The sequence below is a fragment of the Genypterus blacodes genome, unplaced genomic scaffold, assembly GCF_046128005.1.
Source record: "Genypterus blacodes isolate CSIRO-AG114 ecotype Tasmania unplaced genomic scaffold, CSIRO-AGI_Gbla_v1 ptg000133l_1, whole genome shotgun sequence".
Taxonomy (NCBI): domain Eukaryota; kingdom Metazoa; phylum Chordata; class Actinopteri; order Ophidiiformes; family Ophidiidae; genus Genypterus; species Genypterus blacodes.
The window spans coordinates 1361029-1385194 of NW_027466935.1; the positions used below are offsets into that span (position 1 = coordinate 1361029).

At 43.3% G+C, this 24166-nt stretch overlaps 1 protein-coding gene across 2 annotated transcripts in view; it reads right to left on the reverse strand.

Annotated features, from left to right (window-relative positions):
• rgs3a (regulator of G protein signaling 3a) overlaps nucleotides 1–24166 on the reverse strand; it is a 110067-nt gene that overhangs the window by 44139 nt on the left and 41762 nt on the right. For both annotated transcript variants that reach the window (XM_076163656.1, XM_076163657.1), the window contains 4 exons: nucleotides 24044–24121; nucleotides 21581–21692; nucleotides 18663–18706; nucleotides 6528–6662 (listed from right to left, as the gene is read on the reverse strand). In XM_076163656.1, the coding sequence (XP_076019771.1) occupies nucleotides 6528–6662; nucleotides 18663–18706; nucleotides 21581–21692; nucleotides 24044–24121 (369 nt within the window). The remainder of the gene's footprint in view (nucleotides 1–6527; nucleotides 6663–18662; nucleotides 18707–21580; nucleotides 21693–24043; nucleotides 24122–24166) is intronic.

The following is a 24166-nucleotide window of genomic DNA, read 5'->3' on the forward strand; positions in this document are numbered from 1 at the left end:
GTAATCTCAAGATGGATTTGGAAGGAGCTTGACAGATTTCATTCATTCAACCATTGTATGACACACAGCCTGTTACTAGATGGTTAAAGAGGCTCACGATCAGTAGAGATGACTGACAGCGGCTGTAGCTTTTTTTACCAACGAAACAGGAACGGGGCGGGAAGAGACGGAGGAGGAAGAAGATTGAGAATTTTCTGCCCTTATTTGAGAAACGCAGCGTACAGACACGCAGAGAAACTAGTGAATGAACCAAAGTCTTCTCCAAAAGGCCGTCAGCGGTGTCATACTTAGAGCAGTTACGGCGAAAACACTATTAGAAGTAGAAACAGGCCAAAGACAAACGTTCACTTTGTGGGTTTTGTGACGAGAACATCAAAAGAGCCTCGCTCACCACGTGGGGAGGCCTTGTAAGATAAGTGTTTGCCCTGAAACCTCTACTTTCGTTTGAAGTACACTGGGGCCTTCGGCGTGTAATGGAGCAATGAGAAACAGTTCCAATTACAAGGCTTTCATGGGGGGATATGATCGTATCAATATACAGGAGTTTTAGATGATAAAACGAGGGGAAAACATGAATAGAAGCATGGAAAATTTCAAATAAGAGGACACAAGGGGGTAATGTAAATAGTCATGTATGGGAGTGAACGCACGGTGTGTGAGTTGGTGTTGATGTTGGCAGTTGTAAAGATTGAAGGTTTGAGCGGAGTGAAGCAACCAGAGCTGCAGAGATATTGGACAGCGGTGCCATGGCTGTTTATAGAGTTTATATTCCCATATGGCTCCAAACAAACAGCCTGATATACTGGGAAATATGCAAACTCAAGACTTCTCTCTGCTACTGAATGCTATTTCAAGACGAAGGGATCCCATAAAATAACGTTTTGGAGAGCTCATATCCTTTGTGATGCTATCTGTCTACGTTAAAGTGTTAATAGGAGGTTTCTCGTCTCTGCTCCACTCCACGGTTCTAAATCTGGAGACGACACACACTGAAAAACAACACATTCCAGATATAGCCTGCGTGCTGTTCATGTGTCGTACGTGGGCTGATTGGAAGACACAAATGGAATCCCTCCGTGTCCAGTCCCTAATGTTAAACATGTGAGCATCCTGTCTGCGTCTGTATGTAGGTTACTTTGCATTCCTCTGTTCAAACTATAAATCAAAACTCAGCAGAGGTCGGAAATTGCAGGATAGATACAGTACGTATGAAGATGTTTAAAGGGGGACAGAAAGCAGTAATGCTAAGAAATTGATCGTAGTTCATCTTGGGGAGCTTTATTCTTTTCTTTTGGCATTTGGCGCTCCGCATTTATACTGGAAATATATATCTACAGCAGAACGAGCAGCATTCAGACCTCAGGCCCACATGATTTTAGCGATTACTTTCTAGTCCTACACAAAATCCTCCAATGTGCCACAAAAATCTCTGGTATGAGCCAATTTCTTACCGACACAAACGACGGCTGTTCAGACCTATAACCCGGCCCAATCTCCGAGCCGGCCCGGACACCCTCCGACATTTTCAAGCACGTTCGGAATTACCGGCACCCAAAACGACGATGTGCTCTCTTAATTCGAGCGTATCGCCAACAAATCTAACGCCCACAACGACAACGAGCAAAAGGCCATTAAGACCTTGAGAGGAGGTGAAAGAGACCAAAAGGACCGGGCGAACACGAGTTGAATATCAATCAGCTTCTCCTCGCGTGCAAAGTCACAGTGACTTTCACAAAATGAGTCTTACCTTCCTTGATTTAACTTCTTCTATCAGGTTTCAGGACAATCGATTTTAGGCCTTATTCATCTCCTCCCAGGTGAGGATTCAGGATTGGAACCTGTAATGGCAACCTGCACTGATTCAGAAATATTTTAAGATAGGGAGGATAAGGTGTAAGTTTCCTCTGAGAGAATGTTACAGTTTAGGGCCATTTTCCTGTTATAAGATGAAAGAACTTCGAATGGAGAGCAGATCTGGTATTATGTTTCACTTTTAACAGTAGATTTATAGTTATTGGGGGCCCTCTGAGCTTAACGTTTAGAATTCCGAAGTCTAAAGGTTGACAAAAGCCAGCTCCCTGTGACTTCTTGCTGTCAGGGGTTGTCTGCCTGTAACACTGATTGATGCGGAGGGACGTGTGAGGAAAACAGAGGAGGAAAGCGCTTTCTATCTTAATCTGAAGGATCTGGCTGGTGAAGAGGGGGAGTCAGAGGATGAGGGGGATGAGAGAGGGTCCTTGTCACACTGCTTCCTCAAGCCATATTAACCAACTCTGCAGCTAAAACAGATTCTCATAAATGTGAAATGAGACAGCCAGATACGAGAGAAGAGAACAGGAAGCCTCTTAAGCCCAACAGACACACTTTGTTCTTACTAGCAGCTTTTGCACTCTTTTTTTTTGTACAGCTTTTCTGTGTGTCTCTATGACTTTTACTGCAGAGAGTTTGCTTTCTTCTTCTGACTCAAAGAGAACGAATGGCAGCATTGTTCATCAAATGCTAACTGTGATTAACTGTGGCTGTCATTTGCAAAATGGCCAGTCCTGGTTAAATTCCCATTTGAGACAGAGACAAGAGAGAGAGAGAGAGAGAGAGAGAGAGACGAGAGAGAGAGAGAGAGAGAGAGAGACGAGAGAGACGAGAGAGACGAGAGAGCCAGAGAGAGAGAGAGAGGGAGGGCATGTGTGCGGCTGTGCAAATTTACTTTTCCAGAAGCTTAGTGGCTAATTCTGCACAGGCAAGAATGTACCGGAAGCTTTGCAAAGGAAGAAGCTCAGAAATGGGCTGCAGAAAACCAGACCCCAGGGCCATCTTACTGCAACGTATAAGCATGTGTGTGTGTGTGTGTTTACATGAATGTGCCCCTATTTTACATCTCTTATGTAACAAAAAATGACTGATGAGTTCATTGAAATGCTGCAGGTTATTCATTAGAGCAGATGTGAACACAGACCCTCTCACTTTTATACGTAAAATGCTCTTAAAATACCCAGAACTTAAAAACAATTGGGAAGAAAACACAACAGCAGCGTGTGTGTTTGTTATGTCTGCGCTCCAAGGTTATTAAAAAGCTCAGCAGCAAACCTGATTTATTGTTAATGATGATGATGATGATGATGATGATGTACGAGTGCTGTTTCCACTCAAATGACGCAATTGACATGTCCCACATTAAAATCACATTATTGTTGGGCTCTGTACATAACTTCTATTCAAATATGCTTTAAGATTTATTCAAAAACAACACAAGAAAAAGGATAATTGGTAATAAGAGAAGCATTCTGTATGTGTGGAAAGAATCCTAAAACCTTTTTTTTTAAGTCCAGGTGCTGGAGGAAGAAGACTGTGTGCAGCTTTGAGTTAATGTTTGAGATGAAGAGCTCACTGTAATCCTTAAGTTAGTTGAGGCAATTCATTTATTTCAAAGGTTTTGCTATGCCGCCTTTAAGGTTAAACATAAATAGAGAGAGAAAGAGAGAGAGAGGGAGAGAGGGAGAGAGAGAGAAGCCTCAGCTATTCCGCTTTGAGGTTAGTCATCATAAACAGCAACCCCAAATCTTCCGATTAACATCTGCACACTTTAGACGAGGCGCCGCACAAAAACAGTAGCTGGCAGAGTCATCACAGAAGGATTAGAGGATCTCAAGTGAAAAGGGCTCGGGTCCAATTTTTAAAAAGGAAAGCAGCGTTCAAAGCCTTTAGAGAGCAGAGGAAGTAGGGCAGCTGCTGACATCAACACTGCAGCAACGGAACCTCATTTACTGAATGAATACCATCGTGCCTATGACGTTATTCCTACCTGCTTCCCCCTCAAAAATGGATTCTGCTCTCACTGAACCTCAGTCTTACAAAATACTAACCTGCGTGCTTGGGCTAAGATGCTGATGTTGTGCATCAGAGTGGCACATTTCAGTTTCCGACACAGGGGAAATGTCAGCGGGCATTCCAGCAGGTCGGGTTTTTTTAATGCTCCTCTTTGGGTGATTCATACCCAAGTGCGCACAGGCACACAATACATCAGCAATATAAATGCCACCGTAGCTTCCGGATTAAACATCGGCTCCCCCTCAGTTTGATTTAAAGTCATTGATACCGAACAAAGAATAGTTTTGTTGAATTATTGGAATACTAACGTCATCCATGTCTTTTCAATTCGCCATTGCATCATTAGTAATCACTGTATATATAACTATGGCAGCATAGATTTGATTTGCATTCTTTAAGCTATTGTTGATCAGGATTAATTACGTCTTTCTAGTGCATATGAGCTTTTTTGTGTTGCATCTGTGCTGAATTAGGGGATATAAAGGATCATCATAGGGGCTTTTCGTCATGGTACGTGTGCTTCTGAATCTAAAGTTAGGCGTTCTTCCAATACAGCGTCCATTGAGGAAGGATTGGAACAACCACATGTGTCTATCTACAAGAAGTGTCCTTAGTTTGTCTATAAATATACATTCCCCAACGGATACTTCCAACATGTCACATAAAACATGCAGCACACATGATGTGTTATTTTAAAAAAGGCCTCTGTGTCACACGCAAGGGCTCAACAAAGACATTCCCCTTCGATGCTCTGTTCTTAACAAAGCTGGCTTTCACATAATTAAAGACATATTGGGGTGACTGACTACAAACTATTTCCCTCCAAGGTACTTGCATAAATGCAATCAAAAGTGAACTAATTTGTCTCAATGTGGAGTAATGTTGTCATGATTAAGCATGCATTCCCTTAGCTGCAGGACACTGTTCACAATCACATTTCCATTTATAAGGGAACTGGTTAGAGGTTCTAATAATGTACACAGTGTACAGGCGCGGTCACACGCTTACAAACATGTGTGTGTACGAGAGAGACAGCAAGATATATGGGAGTTTGGACTAAACATAGCAGTTACATTTGCATTATTTTTATAACTTGCATACGTCTCCGTCCCTGGCAAATGCAAGAAAAACAGCAGCAACACACTGTTTGAAATATTAAAGGTTGATTATCGGGTAAAGATCATGGTGAATTAGATCAATTATTAGAGAAATATTCAGATACAAGCAAAATATTATGTTATTTAATCAGGTAATCAGGTCAGATTCTGGAATATTTTGGGGCTCGGCAGAATTGGTAAAGAGCACATTTGCACACTCACACATACACACACTCACACACACATATGTAAAGAGACTGGGATAAAAGACTCTCTTCCCCTCTTTCATATGCTAATGAAGTGAAGCCTTAATGAACAACAGGTGAGCTATCTACATTTTAGACTCTTTATCCTTTTTAATCACCTTGGATCCGGATGAAAACGGAAACAAGCCCAGAATAGAAAAGAAATGAAGGTATTTAAAATAACCATCAATCCAAAGTGCTTTGCGGAGGGAGAAGATGTTAAACAGTCACACTTTGGAGTTCTGCTCCAGAGGACAAGGACTCATCTATCTGGTCCAGTGTTTTGTCACATTCGTGTTCACGAGTGCAGCTTTTGGGAAGAAGAAGAAGAAGAAGAAAAAAATCCTCTAACAGATAATTAACATAATTAACAAGAAAAGAAAAAGATCATTTAGAGTTGATTTCCCTCGGTAACGCCTAAAATGACCAAACTGGGCCACGTCAGTCTCCTTCACAGACCCCCGGGGGGCGCCGTCTCAATCGGGGCGGATGAAGCCCGGAAGAGCAAACAAGTTGGTCACAGTGACACTGAGATCAGGAGGGCGTCGGCTACTCTGACAACTTCCAAGTTCAAACGTCTGGAAACTCCTTGAAAGTTTAATAAAAGTACAAAAAGATATGATATCAAAGACAGATATCAAAGTGCTATTTCATCAGAACAGAAACTCATCTATTATTCGAAGGCTGAACTTACTGTAATATGAATCAAGTTTGATCAATCCCCATTATTTTAGACTCATATTTCCTAAGGTGTAGATGGTAAAAAGTAATTCAATTTGTCTAAGTTATCTTCTCCCTCCGCAAAGCACCTTTGGATTGATCGTTCTTGCTTGTGAGGCCGCCGTCACCTCACCCAAGATCAACTGACCCGCTGGGAAATATTCACAGTATTCATGAGCAAGATGATCACAGCAAATATGATAAGCCCCAGCTGTAAGTGCAGTGTAATGAGCTCCACAGAGAGTTTGGTTGGTATGTGCAAAATGCAGCAATAAATCTTCCTTTTGCCTGCAAGTATCGCACTTTAAGCCAATTTGAGCAGAACCAAAGCACAGCTAAAAGTGTATCTACCTGAAACTCAAGCCAACGAGACAAAAGACAGCATTACACTTTCACAAATCTATGTGAAACTGTATAGGGAATGAAGATAATTGAAGGTTCAGAGTGTTATGCGTTACAGAATGAGAGATGCAGCGATTGTGCATTTGCATGCATGCTTGGGAGTGTGTCTTGGTCACGGGGCATCTGCGATGGGAGAATGCGAAAATGTATGCACTCCCACGTGTTGGTGTGTGTACCGGCTTGTGTGCAGTTGCGTCTGGAAGCGGAGAAAGCTCAGAGAAGTGTGTTTGTGTCGTACCTGTTCAAAATGTGGTATGAGGGGCTCCCTCCTGTGAAGCTGGAGCTGTTTGTCAATGTTGTCCTTCAGGCACTGACACACACGCCGCTTCTGGTCCGCAGAATAGGCTTCCAGACTGAGCAGGCAGTCACACTTCTACAGAGACACGGATCCAAAGGGAGAGAGAGGCAGAGAGAGAGAGAGAGAGAGAGAGAGAGAGAGAGAGCGAGAGGAGCAAGAGGGGTGGAAGGGACATCAAGCAGATTATTCATCGACCGCCAGAGAGAAGTGACTTGTGTTTGTAGGTTTCAAGAGAGCCATTATACAAGTGTGGAAGCAGTAGATAGTACATGGAGTATGAATAGAAGAAAAGGAGTGGATGATCTGCATTCAGTGTGACAAAAAGTGAGCTACGAGAGAGTGTGTGTGTGTGTGTTAGTGTGTGAACAATGACAAACCAGGGAATGGCTTCAGAGAGGATAATGACTAACAAAAGAGCTTAACTAGCCACAAGTATCAGAAGTGTTATTCTGTCGTGTTTGAGTGCGAGAGTGTGCACGTCTGTGTGTGCGTGTGCGTGTGTGTGTGTATCCAGATTTTCCCTCTGAAGATTAAAATAAGCAGTGCCCATAATTGACGCTTATCCCAGTTGTACATTTGGTCACTGCCTGCTTGTTTGGTCTTATATTCGTATAAACGTCACATTCATCCTCTCTGCTCCGCCATCGTGACGGCAAACTGGCACAAACTGCAGCTCAGCGGCCCTGCAGATGACAAAACGCTGCCATGAGTGAAATTAGATGATGGGCTGTACTCACTTTAGGCAGAATTTGATATGCTGACCCAACTGAAGACAACAGAACTGAGAAAGTACAAATCAATACATCGCTCCTGGTATAAATATATGATGAGCAGCAGGGATTCTTCAATATCTAGATCTTGATGTCTATCTTTGATCTCACTGGTTTTAAGGGTTCCATTTACTGTTTTGTATGCCTGCTCAGCATTCAGAATAAGGCCAAGGTTTCAATCCACTTGATCTCTTTTCTCTTCTCTTTCAACTTTGAATCACTTCCATTTACCTTGCTTGTTTTGACTTACGGCTACATCAGGGAAAAACATTTGTGTCTTGACGTGTTTGGGCATAGGTCAGGATATAAATAGGGTTTCTTTCCATTTTGGGCAACTCTTCAGAGATGTACTGAAGTCCTCCGGGCTTTTTCCTGACGCTCACTGTCCTGATCAGCATCATGGTGCCTGTTTATCTGCTCGTTCTCTGGATCTGTCCTTCCATTATGTTTGTCATTAATGTTTGGCTGATGATGGAGATGTTGATGTTACGAGGGTCTTCAGGGGCCCTTTTTTTTTTCTTTTTTTAAATGGGAAATGCCTTGTCATTTTGATTGATGTTAAATTAGGCATTTTTGGTAGCAATGATGACTTTCCCTTGGCGCCCAGCATGAAATGAACTGCATGCAAAGTACAGTTTGTTTGGAAAGAAACTTAACAGGGGCAGAATTTGTTTGCATCCAAGAGACAATAGGAAAGAAAAGCATTGATCAAAACGATGAAGATAAATCGTCCAACAGAAGCAGAGGGACTAAGTAAGGATGGAAAGCAGAGCAATTGATGATATTGACCCCCTGAGTTGCTCTGAGTTGCCACCATGTGATGATGGAGAAGGGACTTTTGTGGATCAGACAGAAATCAATGTTGTGCTTCTTCAAAATCCATCATTTGGACCGGACTTTAAGACTACAAGGGGGCAGCAGAGGTCTAGGTTTTATACTTGAAAAATACACACACATGCCTCGATTCAACAATGTACATGTGTTGTGATTCAACCTGGTTTGTTGTTTCGGTTGCGACATGTTTCCTCCTCCAGCTTTACACCAAAGGACGTTTCTCCACATATATGGAACGTCCTTGACTCTCATCACTTTAGCTCTCCTCTGTGTTTATTTTTAATGTTCTGCAAGGTGCTGACACATGAATTCCGACCTGACCATTCTGGCTGCAGTTGCACGTGTAGGGATTGGATACAAACCTAAGACTAGGATGGAACAAATCTGCCACGTAGCAATTGCCTCCTATGTTATGGTACAAATTAAATCATTAGCAACAGCAAACCCCCAAATTACAGTCCAGTAAAGGCACCCGCCAACCCCACCCAGAACAGTGTAAATCCATATCCTGAGTCATGGTTATGAGTGAGTAATGCCGTAAAAACTCTGCGGCGGCTCAGGTTTTCCAGAAAGCATGCCCTCATATGGACTGGCCTCTCAGCATCCACTCCCTACTGCCCCACATCACAGAAAACACATCTGCGACGGAGCAGCTCAGCGTCTCAGAGGAGCCCATGCACCTGCGTCCACACACACAATCACCCGGCTTCACAATCTGCACACACACACACGAACACTACCAGTCTGAAGTCAGTATAAATACAGTCAGGGCAGCCACATATTTACAGGATATAAGCATTCAACAACCAAAACCAAGAAGAGGCGAGCAGCTGGGGCTCTCGGGTCTCAGAAACGTAGGAGGGAGGACTTGTATCCCTGATCACCCAGAGAGAGGAAGTGTGTTTGTTTACACAGTCTTGGGAGTGTAAATATGAGGCACACGATGCATTAAACACAACCCGCTTACTGACATCACACACATTCTGTCTGGCATAAGGAGAGAAAGGGGGAGCGGATGACAGAAGATGACAGATGTAGGATAATACTGAAGATACAAACAGCAGCCCACAAATGATTTGACCCGCTTTTTTTAGATCTCCTTTGGGGTAATAACAAACATTTTTGATGGATTTTTGGTGTTAGGAAATAATGTTTGATGTCAAAGTATTTGGACATGTTAATGAAGTGAAAGATGACGTCTGTCTACATTCTAATGATCGCTACAGTATAAACAGAAATAAGTCTAACATTACTATATATGATTAAAGGGGACTTCCAGGTTAACGCCCTGTAAAATTTATTTGGGGGCTTTTTTTACTTACAACATTCTGTAAGATAATTCTAAGTGGTTAAGTCTTGTGATGCATTCCCTGCAGTATTGATTTGTTTCAGCCTAAAATATTTTTTTTGAAGCAAAACTCCATTGAACACAGCAACAATCAAAAATAATGTTTGGACCGAATCCTAGTCAACATTTGGAACCCTTTGAGTTTGAAGGTCTTTGGGGATGTTCTAGTTTAGGCCATGTTGCGTCTTGGCATTGAGCAGCATGCAGGCAGATATGAATGTAACCCTTAAGTATCAGTGTCATTGGTTAAGTAATAAATGCAGTCCTTGTTATTGCAATAATGGAGTGGTTGTATTTCCTATAGGACCTTCTTTATTTAAGCTCGTTCTACATACCCTGTTTATGAATGCGCATATACACCAGATAAACATGATAGGTAATGAAACAAAATCCAATGAATGGCCACTGGCCTGCTGTGGTGCGGCTAAAAATACAGGCAGCATTTCCCCTTAATCAGATTGATTAAAGTGCTCCCTGGTTGGAGCCCTCCCCCCTGAGCCATCTGGCAGACGAGCTTCCAGCGGTGTGACTGGATTGCTGTCAACACGGCTCACCTTAGCCGCTTTACAAGAGATTAGCGAGGTTTCAGTGACAGCTAATGGACGTGACACTGCAGAAAGGGTAAACATGCTGGCATTGAGATACCACTTATTTACCAGGCAGGGGGTAAATAGTGACACAATTTGCCCTCCAGTACTCAGATCTGATCACTTATCCCAACTCCAAACTTCAATTATAATCGCTGTCTGGTTTGCACGACAGGTCAGAGTTTGCTCCTATAGGTCGGGCTTATTTCTGACATGTATTTACGTAAGCATGCCACATCCAGAGGCCGTTTCCGTGTCTTGTCCTTATACGTTTGCGTACCAAGCGGTGTGCACCACGGTTTGTTCCGGCGCCCGTACACTAGTGGCTGACTGGTGTCGTGACCCGTCGTTCTATTTTGCCTTTACAGTTGAGTTAGTTACAGATCAACACATCAGACGCACACATAGCCTTGCAGTGTTCTCTACACAGCTATCACTCTTTGGTCTACAGTGTTTTTCACATGAGACGCGTGTCATCAAGACCTTGTGACGCTTAAAGCCTTCTGACTCCTGTTAAGTTTCTCCACGCTCATATAAATAGATGTAGATGTCTCATCCTTTTACTACCATTACTTATCTTGTGATCTGGATTTCCTCAACTAATGTTGTATGGTGGTGAATGTCTCATAACTGTGCTGACTGAGTAATCAAAACACAAATACTACATATGATACAGGAGGTGACACAATCATTATAACTATATATTGTATTATATTTTAAGCTGTAAAACTGTAACTTCGGTTCATTGGATTTCTGACTGTGAAAGTAGATTTGGAGAACAAATTTCACAACCTGTTTTGGAAAATCCTTTAATCTGGTTCCTCTGTTTTTATTCTCAGTTTGCATTTCTCACAGTTTGAGAAACCCAGGAATAAAGCAAAGCACAGGAAAGGTCAAACAAATATTTGATGGATATTGGATTTTTAGCATTTGACTCACAAATCTTGTTTTTCATTTTCCGATTCTTGTTTCAGAGAACGAAATCCAATGCAAACAGTTTAATAAGCTATATTTAGGTTGTGGTCAGATTATTGACCTTAAATGCAAATAAAGCTCAAAATTAAAGTTTCTGGTTTCAATCAATTTGCTTATACGATGCTGAAAGCACATACAAATTCTGTTCTAAACCTCAATGGTAGAGCCCGGTTTTTAACATCAGCTGATGAAACAAAGTCTGGAGTACAGCCGTCAAGCAACCACACAACAAAAACATGTTTTATATGCAACAAAGAATTCCAGCATAGGATGCAGCATCCCCCCTGTTAAAGAGGCTTTCCCACAGTCTTTCATCTATTTCTAGTCTGTTTGTATGCTTCTCAGAGCTGGACTGTGGTCTGCCTAGACGACGCTGTCCTGAAAACATCACGCAACTGGTTGCTTTTGCTGTGCGCCCCTTCCTATAGCCATAGGGGAGCGTGGGGAGCACATGACACGCCCCCCGGAGGACCATCGCTGGTGTCACGCACCGCTTCTGAGGCCAAGTGCATTTTTTCAGCAGCAATTAGCGCTTAATGTGTGTTCTCGATTCTTGATGAATTCACGGTAGCATCAACAGCACCTTTATTCCTTAGTTAGAATTTGACTGGTAAATGTTTTTTCATTTCAATTATGAATATGAACTTTGGCTGAAGAAAAGCAGCGTTCATAATTTCAGCATAATGGCCGTGTTTAGTTTGAGAGCGACGTCATGGTTGCATCTTTTATAATGACATCATTGTGAGAGACATACATTGCTCTAACACAAATCTGAAAGGCAAATTATACATTTTCCAAATTCTATTTTCAAAGCCGGTGAATAATTCACAACTCAGTGGTTACCATCTGTGCTGCACTCGCCAGGATGGGAGATAAAACCAGGGTTTAGGGTGGCTCAGGAGAACACTTCCAACTCTGAGACTGATGCTGCTGCAAATGTAGTGGGCGGTTGTAGATCTTGGTGTGATCATATTGCTGAGAAGGGGATCTTTAAGTGATTAGATTTAGATGTATAGCTTCTGTCACCGCAGGCCTGTCGATCTGTGCTGGAATATTATATCAGTGAAAACACAAAGACACACTTGGAGTTTGGGCTCAACCACAAGAAGAGAGAGCGGAACCCTCAGTGGTCCAATCAGACCGCAGACACACTCATCCTGCCCAGGTCATATTATGGATGGCCACCATAAAATAGGTGCTTTTGCTGACAGGGGCCCCAGGGTGCGAATCATTCATACACAGCCTTCAGCTCAGGAGGGACAGGCTCTATTTCATACAGTCAGTGTTGAGGAAGTGCCTCCAAGTTCAGAAACACTGAATGCGCACGCACACACAGAGACGCACGCACACACACACACACACACACACACACACACACACACACACACACACACACACACACACACACACACACACACACACACACACACACACACACACACACACACACACACACACACACACACACACACACACACACACACCTCCAGGTACATCCACACGATCCAGGACCAACTATTCTTGGTAAGTTTTCATCACAAGCAAACTTTACCAGAATTGACAGCGTTCACAAACATCACATCAACAATTTACCTTTTCCTGCACAAACACACCGCAAAATGAGGACTGAACTATGTGAGCCAGATTCCAGAGCTCTCGTCCAACTCCAAAGTGTACACACACACAGACACACATCAATGCACTGTGAATTCACCTACATACAGTAGGATTTGGAATCTCTCCTCTCACCGCAGCTCTTTGTGTGCATATTTTCCACGCTGCTTAAAATACACACGAGGTAATTCGCCTGTCGGGATCAATAAGTGCAAACTCTAGAGCCAGAGAGCACCGATCTAATTGGATAGAGAAATGTACACACGTCGAGTTGAGGTTGCGTCAGTTGTATTCGTCGCTGTCACTTCTGTGCTTTGGAAAGATGAGATTATTCATAATTTCTTGCCGATCCGCTGTGAATGCATTGTGCCAATTACAGACCGATGACTACAGTGGTGATTTCACAGCGGAGATAAATCACAGCGGACGTGGACGAAGCGCTTAATGGAACACTCGGCTTTCACTTCTGGAAACTAAAGACACATCAGCATACATTAGCAGAATCAGAGCAAAGCGTAGCATTATGTAAGCCGCCTCATTCAAGAGTCCCTACAGCAGCAGCGGAGTCAGCTGAGCGCTCCAGCCTTTACACATACGTACTTACTGATGTGCAGCGCTGCAGTTTATTAAGCCTGACAGGCATTCAAATAATGGCAGCGCAAATACATGCACATTTGTGTGACTACAGCTCCGGACACTCATGACTGTGAAAAGTTGCACTTAGGCCACAGAAAAGCAATAAAACAATAAAGACGTGAAAATCAGTGACAGTTTTATGCAGAGTGTTGACACGTTACACTGCTGTTGTCACATTTATGCTTCTATAGTCCTGTTTTATCTGAAACTGATTGAACTTTTCCCACGTTCCTTTTTTCAAGCAAATTACTGCTTCACCAAAAAATGCTGCAAAAATTTCTTTTTAATTCATTCGTATTTTCCGAGCTACCATTACATGCACAACAGTTCTCTCTCTCTCTCTCTCTCTCTCTCTCTCTCTCTTTCTCTCTCTCTCTCTCTCTGGTTGTAATCAGAGGATCACTTACATCTCCACAGTCTGACAGCAGGTGTTGCTGAAGAGAGTTGGGCTCCCTGATGAAACGTTTCTTAGGCCCAACGCGGTTGGACAGGTTACCCATGGCGACTTAGCGATGACCCGCGCACGCACACAAACACACACGCGCTCCGTTCAGTCAGTCCAATACCAACGTCGCTCTGTAACGTTGTCTCTCTTCGCTCTCTGCGCGTTTTCAATCACCTACATTCATACGACGACGCTTTCTTGCTCCCCCCCACCCGCCTCGTCTGCATCACTGACACACTTACTTCCACGCACACATGCAAGCGCTGCGCACGCACACTTGACTTTCCAGAGACACAAAAAGCGCAGCCACACTTCATGCTCATGTGTAAATCTGGGTTACATCGGTTCCGTTTTGGGCCCGTTGCTAAAATAGGATGACCTACAGTGATGGAGGAGAAGGGCAGGAGGAGACAGATGGAGGAGAGCATCAGGGGTGGAGGAAAGAGGAGGAGGAGGAAGAGACTGAGCTTTACATTCAAACACACTCCACACCATCTCTTCTACAGAATCTTAACACTTCCCTAATCTAAACCCTCGTCTATGATTAAGTCTGCTTTGTAAGAGACGAGCTCACAGTACCTTTGCGATGTGACGTGTAGGAGATCCGGCGGTGTTGTGCATTAGTGGAGAGCTGCCCTGTGCTCAGGAGAGCTACAGGGATGTTATGGGAAGGTCTGTTTGCGTGCTGAATGAGTCACATGGGAAAAGTTGTGTATGGTGAAACGTGGGAGTTGGAAGACACACACACACACACACGCACGCACGCACGCACGCACGCACGCACGCACGCACACACGCACGCACGCACGCACGCACGGCGGCTGTGTGATCCCGAGTGACTCACGGCTAATTTCCAATTTCAATCAACATGTGTTTTGTGCATCTGCTTTAGGCGTGTGTTAATGTGTGTGTGCACGTGTGTGTGTGCGTTTTTCTGGTTACATAAGGTGAGAGACGGATGAAAAAGAGAAGACAAGTTCTTTCAATCTGGAAAATAATTTGTATAATGTGTGTTTGTGGAGTATAAGCCGGATTATTTGTATAATTCCCATCTAAATACAATAATATTCTTTTTGCTTTGAGGGCATTTCTTCTCCTTTATCGGGCCGTTTGCCTCATGGGGAGACAGGAATGTGTGAGGAGAGGCGACACACAGGTCAGAGCTGGACTAGGATATCTTACACCAACAAGCAAATACGTGTTTTAAACAAAAAAGGTAATTATGAGGTAAGTATACTTCCATCAAGCAGTAAACATACATTTTTGGATCTGGATTTGGATTTTTTGGATCATAGAAGTCAAAGAAGCGCCCGAGTTTCCATGAAAGGTTGAAGCAGAGGAGCTGTTGATACAAAACCATGTACTGAGCTCTGTGTGTGTGTGTGTGTGTGTGTGTGTGTGTGACATTTGCACAGACCGGCCAGAAAGAGCAATTCAATTAGACTATCACATTACACACACTTCTCATTTGGGTAAACACACACACACACACACACACACAAACAGCAGAGATGGTCAGGACCTTTCAACCACTCCAACATGCTCATCCTCCAGTGTGTCACATGATGGCTAAACTCAGTGGACCTCTGTTTGTTTGTGTGTGTGTGTGTGTGTGTGTGTGTGTGTGTGTGTGTGTGTGTGTGTGTGTGTGTGTCTTTCATCAGTCTACCCAAAGGAGTATTGGGGTCAATCTATAAAGAGAGAGTTCAGGAGTCATAATATTTAGAGAAACTATCAGAGGCTTGGAGGTTTTTTCAGAACATTCATAATATTTCCACTTTTTCCTTTATTCTCTTAAGATTTTGAATTGAAATATTACAGCTTTCCTCAAAATAATATGACTCTATTCTCTATATATCATGAGGAGAGAAGGAGGGGGAGTTTTCATATTGTAAGACTACAAAACAATGAAGTAAAGCGGCTTGTTACAAATTGTGACGGTAAGACTCTATAATAAGCTCCAGACAGAAAAAGATTGAGGGTGTGAGACGTGTGTGTGTGTGTGCTGAGGTAATTGTGTGCAGTGTTTCAGCGCAGCTTTGCTCCCTTGTGTATGAAACGCTGACAGGTGTATGAAATATAACAGATGACCACACAGTTTGTCTACGGGAGGGGAGAGGGGGTTGTCTGACAGGAGGGGTGGGAGAATGTGCAAAGTGACGCCTAACTGGACACACACTTGCACAGGATCTTCAATTTAGCTTTTCTTTTCTCCTTTGGCTCCAAATATCCAACCGGCCTTTTCCGGCCAGAGGTGTCAAAATGTCAGCGAGCCCAGCAGCCCAACCGACCGCCTGCCTGTCAAACACACACACACATTTATTTATAGATTTGTTGCAATAACGTAGCAACGACGACGGACCGCGAGACTGCGTCACGGGGCAGAAACCCAGATGCTGAGCAAAGTGCACGGTCCCGAGTTAACGCACAACCACTCTAAAAGCTTCTTTTATGTTTAATATATGCAAAAACCCACAAGGCTTCGCTTTAACTCACCCTCGCTTGCTATCTTTGTCTTATGTAAGGGGTTTCTATTTTTAACGTGCCTAATTGGGCAGATTGAATAATACCGGACCTCCTTCACTGCATGTGGGACAGAAACCAAAGCCCCCGAGCAACCGGAGCCCCTTCAGCCCCCCTCCCTCCCCCACTCCCATTCTGTCTACTATCGCTGCCGAAAAAAGGGCCCTTTTAAAAATTCATACGCTGCTAATGAGGTTATGCAGCACATTTCAAAGCAAAATAGTGGGACAGGGTGTGTGTGTGTGTGTGTGTGTGTGTGTGTGTGTGTGTGTGTGTGTGTGTGCGCGCGCAGACATTGCACCTGAAACACACTGCAGATTGCAAGTCATGGTAGCTGCATTAAAACCCCCAAAATACTATCACTTCTACTCTTCAAATCTGTTTTAATTTACATTTTAGATTGCGGTATGTGGCAGAAAATGAAAAAATTATGAAAGAAGACGAAGAAGAAAGTTTCAGAGTTTCTGTAATATTACAAAGTGCAGCCAAAACTCATGACTCATCAAGAGCAGATGCGATTCCCAAAGCCAAAAAAAGAATTATCAGGATATTGTAAATCTGCCTGAAATAATTCAAGGAAAACATACAATAATACAAACAATAAGTTACTACGCAGCTTTGTCGGTTCAGCTCGTATCTGAGGGTGAAAGCGAATCAGTTTGCTCGTTAGCGGCTGTTGCTCAAAGTATTGATCCAAACTACAATGTAAGATGTTCCAATTTGCCAGGACACAAAGCCTTTGTTACTGATTTGGTTAATCAGCTGCAGACTCATTAGGACCTGCAGCACTCGCTCCTCATTGTGATGTTCATCCACTCTAACATTAATGCCGGCGGTCAGGCGTGCAGCACACAAATCCATACCAGCACACAGCTGGTGGAGGAATTTAGCTTTTATGTCTAATTGTTTCACAAGTCACCCATGAGCGTAATAGCATTCAGGGTTAAAGATCTGTGTAGCGGCTGTAAAGTTGATGGGAGAGGGTGCTGAGTCGTTGTTACGGAGTAGCTCAAATGTGTGTTTTTCAAAGAGGAGTACGAGGTTAGGAGGGACGGGGGCGCAGGAAGGGTCGAGCTGAAGCCATCAAACAATGTACGGCAACATAAAAACCCCTCATAAAAAACCTGCAGTGTCATCTGCTCACTGCACACCAGTGGAAACGGTTGGGGGAGGGGGGGAGGGGGGGTGGAGAGAGAGAGGGGGAGGGGGAGGAAGAGGAGGCGGCGGGGAGGCGTGATGGCGAACGCCACGCCCAACACACGCTAGCTTGCTAACTACAGCAAAACTGCCAACCGGGCTCAAACAAATCATATCCTATGGGAGCATCTGTCAGAACGCGATCAGATCAGATCCTTCTCGTTTCCTGTCAGACTGCCTCCACACTTCCAGCCTCTTCCTCCTCCTCATCATCCTCCTGATAAAACCTCACACAAAAAACTATCTAAAAAACGGAAATGTCTGTTTCTAGGCAAGAAAAACACACACATAAAGGATCATGTATACTTCAGGCGTCTCTAACCGTCACACACACACACACACACACACACACTGCTAAAACAGTTTAAAAAGCCTCTGGAAGTGCCACCACAGTCGCTCAGTGCTAAACAATTAGTGAAGACAGCAATCAAATATTAATAACTATGGTTTGGCTTTCATGTGAAAATGGCAGCAGGAGAGCTGTAACAGAGGGGCCATAAAGGGTTAATGTGTCATATGATAAAAACAAGAAACCCCAGAACTAAAGACGATAGATATTTTGTCCCGTATTGATCAACCTTGACTCTGACGGATAGTTTGAGTCAAATATGAAACAGAAATGTGAAAAGCCTACGGAAAAATGATTTATGTTAGGGTTTGATCCCATTCTAAAGGGTAACTATGACGACTACGATGTCATAGTTGTCATCGTGTTCCTTTTCGTGCGTTGTAAGGCGACGGAAATGTCTCAGCTGGCTCACAAGGAGCTTAGGTGAGCTTGTAGCACATCCAGAATGTTTTAGTGTGTGTCCCTGTTGTGCACATGCGTGTAGAAATATGGACAGACGTTGGTGTTTGTGTGTGTGTGTGTGTGTGTGTGTGTGTGAGACAGCAGAGTTTCATACGGAGAAGGTCTGACAGAGACATGCAGAGGAAAAGGAGATTTTCATTAGATCTTTGGGAGCTTTCTGCGATTCCTTGTGCCTTGCTGTAATGTGATTTCCACCGCAGTCAATTGCCCCTCTGGCTCACACACACACACACACACAAATAAGCTGCTCACATCAGAGGCCAACCACTCCCCCAACACACACACACACACACACACACACACACACACAGAATCCCAGCAATCATTTCTCTTACCTCAGTCATGTGAATAAGATAGAATCTCAGTTCTTCGGCATGATCTGTAAGACAAAGTTACATAAACGTAAGAGGATTATTTTCTGTTAAACCAGCACACACACTCTTTCTTTGGAATACAAACAAATAATGTATTAAACACTGATTATATTGGAAAATACCTCTTAAGTCTCAATAATAACAGATGTTTAGAGCAAGTGACTGAACAGACCCTCTGTAACCAGGCCTGATATACTGTATGGCCTTAATCTGATGAGATCACCCCCTACACACACACACACACACTACCCCAATAGTGTCACTATCGCCACACACATACACAACACACACAAATTCAGAATGTGTTGATGGTGGCGACTGCATGTTCTTCCCAGCTGGAAACAGGCTGATAAAGTGAACACACACACACACACACACTCCACGCTGTGAACATGACTCACAACCCTGCTGTGTGGTCAAGCCTGTGGGGGATTAAATATATATTTATAAATATATAAAGGCAGAACCTCTACCTCTTTATCATTCACCAGCATGGGAGAGAAGACATCAATCTATCCACCTGTCTGTCTGTCATCTATCTGTCACCTGTCTGTCTATCCATCATTGTACAGCTGTGCCTAATAAACCGTTAAGTCAATATGTTCATGTTTATTTTGGTGAGTATGAGAAAAATACACGCCTGTTTCTTATTTGAGACATGTGATGTCATGATGCCTTCAGGTACTAATTCACAAAATAAAAAATGTTGTTAATCGCGGCCCTCAATCACATGCTACCGCAGGAGGACAGACCCCAAACAATGTATGCTGTGTGTGTGTGTGTGTGTGTGTGTGTGTGTGTGTGTGTGTGTGTGTGTGTGTGTGTGTGTGTGTGATGCAGGGACGACGTCGCAGCCCACGTCAGAAAATGTGTTTTTGCATTTCTAACAGCAGAGGGCAGTGTTGCATATGCTGTCATGCAGAGCAGGAAGTCTAACCTTTGCTGAGCTCTATTTTTAGCTCTGAAAACAACACACTCACAAGCTTTAAAAGATACCATGATATGATTATTTTTTCAATCCTGAAATTTTTTGTTTGTTTTTAAAAGTGTAATAATCTGGATAATTTAATGTCATCTACAATCCTCTTTGTAATCCACTCAGTCAAAGTATAAAAGGTGCATCCCATCTTAATCCATAAAGTAGTAAGTTCCTGTATGAGAGTGTAGGAGCTGTGAGTCAAAAAGGCTCCATAAGGTCACGCAGAAGATCAGGTGGAACATCTATATCATAAGTCCTCCTTTATTGTTCAGCTCTGTGATGGAGTTTGGGCTGTTATGGTAAAGCTGATGGCAGGTGGGTTTGCGTGTCTGTCCTCAGTGTTTCCCACGCTCCACACCCCTCTAATTAGGGTGACAGGAACACAGGAAAGCCCCCGTGTTGAACCTGCTCTGTATCATTACACGCGAGCACACACACACACATTCATACACATGCCAAACAGAGGCCACGCTGAAACAAACACAATCGCCCGAGCGCCTCTTTCCTGAGTGAGACGCCGCAAAGCAAAATAACAATGACAGGCAGCAGCAGGGTGGGAGTGGTGTGTGTGTGTGTGTGTGTGTGTGTGTGTGTGTGCGTGAGTGTGTCCTCTCATCAAACGTTCAGACAAGCGTACCCATTTGCCTTCCCACCCTAGTGATCTCCAATTGTTTGGGTAAGAAGGGTGGAGGTCAGAAGAGGCGGAGATCAGAGCAGCACTGACCACACAGTATCCATCATCTATTTATCTAAAGAGGGTCTAAAGATGGAGGAGGTGGCTTCGTGTTGGACGACACTATAAGCCAGAAGCGTTTCTAATAATCTGTGTGCGTATTGAGGGAGGAAGAGGAATCACAATGTCCTCGTTCTGCATCATCGCAGTGCATCCGCTCTCCGCTGACCCCAGACCCACAGCCTGTCTCCACCCATCACTCCTAACACACATATTTACACCAAGCCCCATTTATTTGACTTTGTCCTGGGCTGTGTGTGTGTGTGTGTGTGTGTGTGTGTGTGTGTGTGTGTGTGTGTGTGTGTGTGTGTGTGTGTGTGTGTGTGTGTGTGTGTGTGTGTGTGCGTGTGTGTGTGTGTTGCTCTCCTTGCCAAACTGTTCTCTCCATTCCACCAGAGGAGATGGTTTGTTTACACCATGGTGAAATGAAAAAAGGACAAAGCTTCAGGAACTTGGGGCGGTCAGTAAATATCCTCCCAGTCCAGTTCCATGCAAATTGTTCTTAGTGGATATATGTTTATTTCCAGTGTTGAATTTTCCGTGTTTGAGTTTCCTGGTTTCCTTTTGGATTCTATTAGGGAACGTTTTCAGGAGCCAGGAAGCTTTCTCTTGGTTTCACAACAATGACCCAGGAGCCATTTGTTTGAGTTCAGGAACTACTGTGTGGAGCTTACAGGAGCTAACTGGACACCGATTGGTCGCAACCTTTCGTTGAGCTTATTTTAGTTGTTTTATCACAAATTGGAAACAGAAAACATGATGAAATCACACTAACATGATCAGATGTAGTAGTTAAAGTAGTAATCCATGCCCTCAAATATTAAAAAAATTAGGTTTTCCAATGTTTAAAACCAGCATCAAGATTTAGCGCGAGTCAGCTCAAACATTTAACCACCAATGACCAATTTGTAATGATTTTATACTGTCAGACTTCCTGAATTGTAGCGTTTAATGTTGTATTTACGTTACCTGCCCAGAGACGACAGATGCAAACTCTATGCAAACTCTGGTTTTGGCTCCTATGGCCTCCCCCTTTGATTAAAGCTAAATATTGTTGGCGCCCTCATGTCTGCCCTGACAGACGTACGACAGAATGTCACGTACGCAGACACGCAGGATGACACACGTTTCTTTTCCTGTCGGTTGCGTGTTAAAAAGCCTACGTACCATCCTGGAGTCGCAGCTGTCGGAGGTACAAGGGGCTCTGAAGGACGTTACACCTGCCCGGCTCGTCTTCTCTCGTCACCAGCATCAAGTCGGTGTAGACGAACACCGTAACCTAGACGATGGGAGCAACGGAGAAGAGGTCAGAGGGGGGAAAGTTGGACAAGAGGACGAAACAGAGACGGAATATGTTTTTCCAGAGTGATTTCACACCTTAGTCACATAAACCTACATCTTTAAAAATATACACGACACACACGATGAGATGAGCAAAACCCACCACACACAGAAACACCTCTCATTCACCTCCTGCCTGAGGACAGGAAATGTGCACACAATTGCTTTCACACCCCCACATCTTCCTTCTTAAGCTGTAATATGGACTTTGACATATTTTTTTGCCTCTGCTTTGTTTTCTTTCTCTTTCTGATGAAAACTAATAATGTATGGACTTAAATCCTTATTAGGAATAGGAACTCATGTAGTGCTTACATAACAGTCACGCCAGTGTCTGCAGAAATTATGAGGTCAATGGATTTTTGCATAATTTCCTTTTTATTCTGGGTCTTTATGTTGCTTTTGATGCATTTCTGGTCACGTTAAATCTGAACACTGAAGCTTTTACAGTTTTATTTATTGGCAAATGAAAAATGAACATCCTGTGAGAATCTGTGCCAAATTGCGTCTTAAATAACAACTGATGACTCATTAATGAGAAGTGAGAGACGGAGGAAATGTGAATATGTGCAGGAAAAAAGTGATACAACAGCCAAAAAATACACAGAAATAGATGCAAAAACTGTGTTTAACACTTTGACCAAGAGTTATACAATCTGCTTCTGCTGACCTGCTGGATGTTTGCTGATGATTCGTGTTGTTCATGCCAATACAGCATTAAAGCCCCACAAAGGACAGGAACAAATGGAAAAGTGTGCAGGCATAATTATGGCATGAAGCTCCATTTACGGTAGATGAGTCAATGTTTGCTCACACATTGTAGTTAGCATTCAAATTGCTGAAACATAATTCACACTCACGCTTTTGCTTTGGTGGTTTCCTCTGCAGGGTTCAGATAACAGAGAGGGTATTTCACCGCATTTGCATTTCTGTGTCTGCGTACGTGTGTGTGTGTGGACGAAGAACCAGAAAATGGATGGGACGGGAAGGGAAGCGGGCAGCAAACAGACACACAATCCCGCACGCACACACAGGAATACACACAACAAAGGCACAAGCTTATGCTGAGTTGCTTTTAATGCAACTCCCAGCACAGCTCATTGATTCTCTCTCACTTTACTTACTCGTTACATAAAACATGTTCATTATTGTATTGTTAATAGACGTATTAATTACACTTTTTTTGGGGGGGGCCGTCTGAGTCATGTGATATCTTCCATAAGTGAAAAAGAAATCGAAATAGTCCCGTTTCTTTTTGTTCGTCTTCTTCCAACGGTCCAAATGTTGAAATACGTCACAAACGCCCTGCATGTACACACAATTCAGCTTATTATCTTTGTTAAAGCTGCAATAACACTGGCTGATCACGGAGCGGCACACTGAGGGGGGAAAACTCCCTCCCTGACAAACACGAGCTATTAAATATTTGTTTTATGACTGTAGCCACATAGATGCCAGAATTATGATTCCACTCCAGCAGGCACTTCACTTCACTTCACAGCAAAGATTATCTGCCAGGGCAAATTAAAGAGTTGGCATGAGCTCGCTTTTATGCAGCAAAATCTTTCTTTTCTCTGCCTGTACACACACACACACACACACACACACACACACACACAGAGCAGTGTGTGTGTGTGAGAGAAAGTTATTCCCTCTGCATTTGAAACCCACATATGCCCGCTATTAACACGGCAATGTTGAACAATAATATCAAAACGTGTCTGGTTGTGTGTGTGTGGTGTGTGTGTGGTGTGAAGCAGCAAAGTAATTTCCTCTAAACCTACATTAATCAATATTTATGGTATTTATGTATTTATGAGGCAAACTAACAGCTAAATATTACATGATGGCTGTAGTCACTAGTTAATGCAAAGGACTGCATGTTTATAGAATAGGATGCATTACCTTAACAGTATTACACTGAGAAGATTTACTACCTATACAATTCATAGTACTGCCCAACTGAAGCATCAATATTATGTAGAAAACTGTGTGAACGGCTTCAGCTACAGGTTTGTGTTTCTCTCCACATCTGTCATACATTCATGTTCCCGCACATAGAGATATAAATGTCTGCTTTCTCATCTACTCACACTCTCTTCATTGTTGTGACGTTGAAGTAAGAACAGAACACATTCCGTTTGAGCTGATATGAGCATCGGGGGAAGAGAACGTCACTGACACTCGGGCCACGTAAGCAAAGCGTACAAGTGGTTGTGACAAACTGACTTAATTTCTATTTCGCCACTGGCAAGAGAGAAAAGGAGAGGAGAGGAGACTGCCTGTTACCTTGAGGGAGTGGTGTTTGCTCTCATGTAGGATCATCTCCTCAGATATGATGAGAGCTCGGCTGCACAGGTCAAGCGGCTAGACAAAAAAACAAAGAAAACAAACACAGGCAGGTTTAGATCC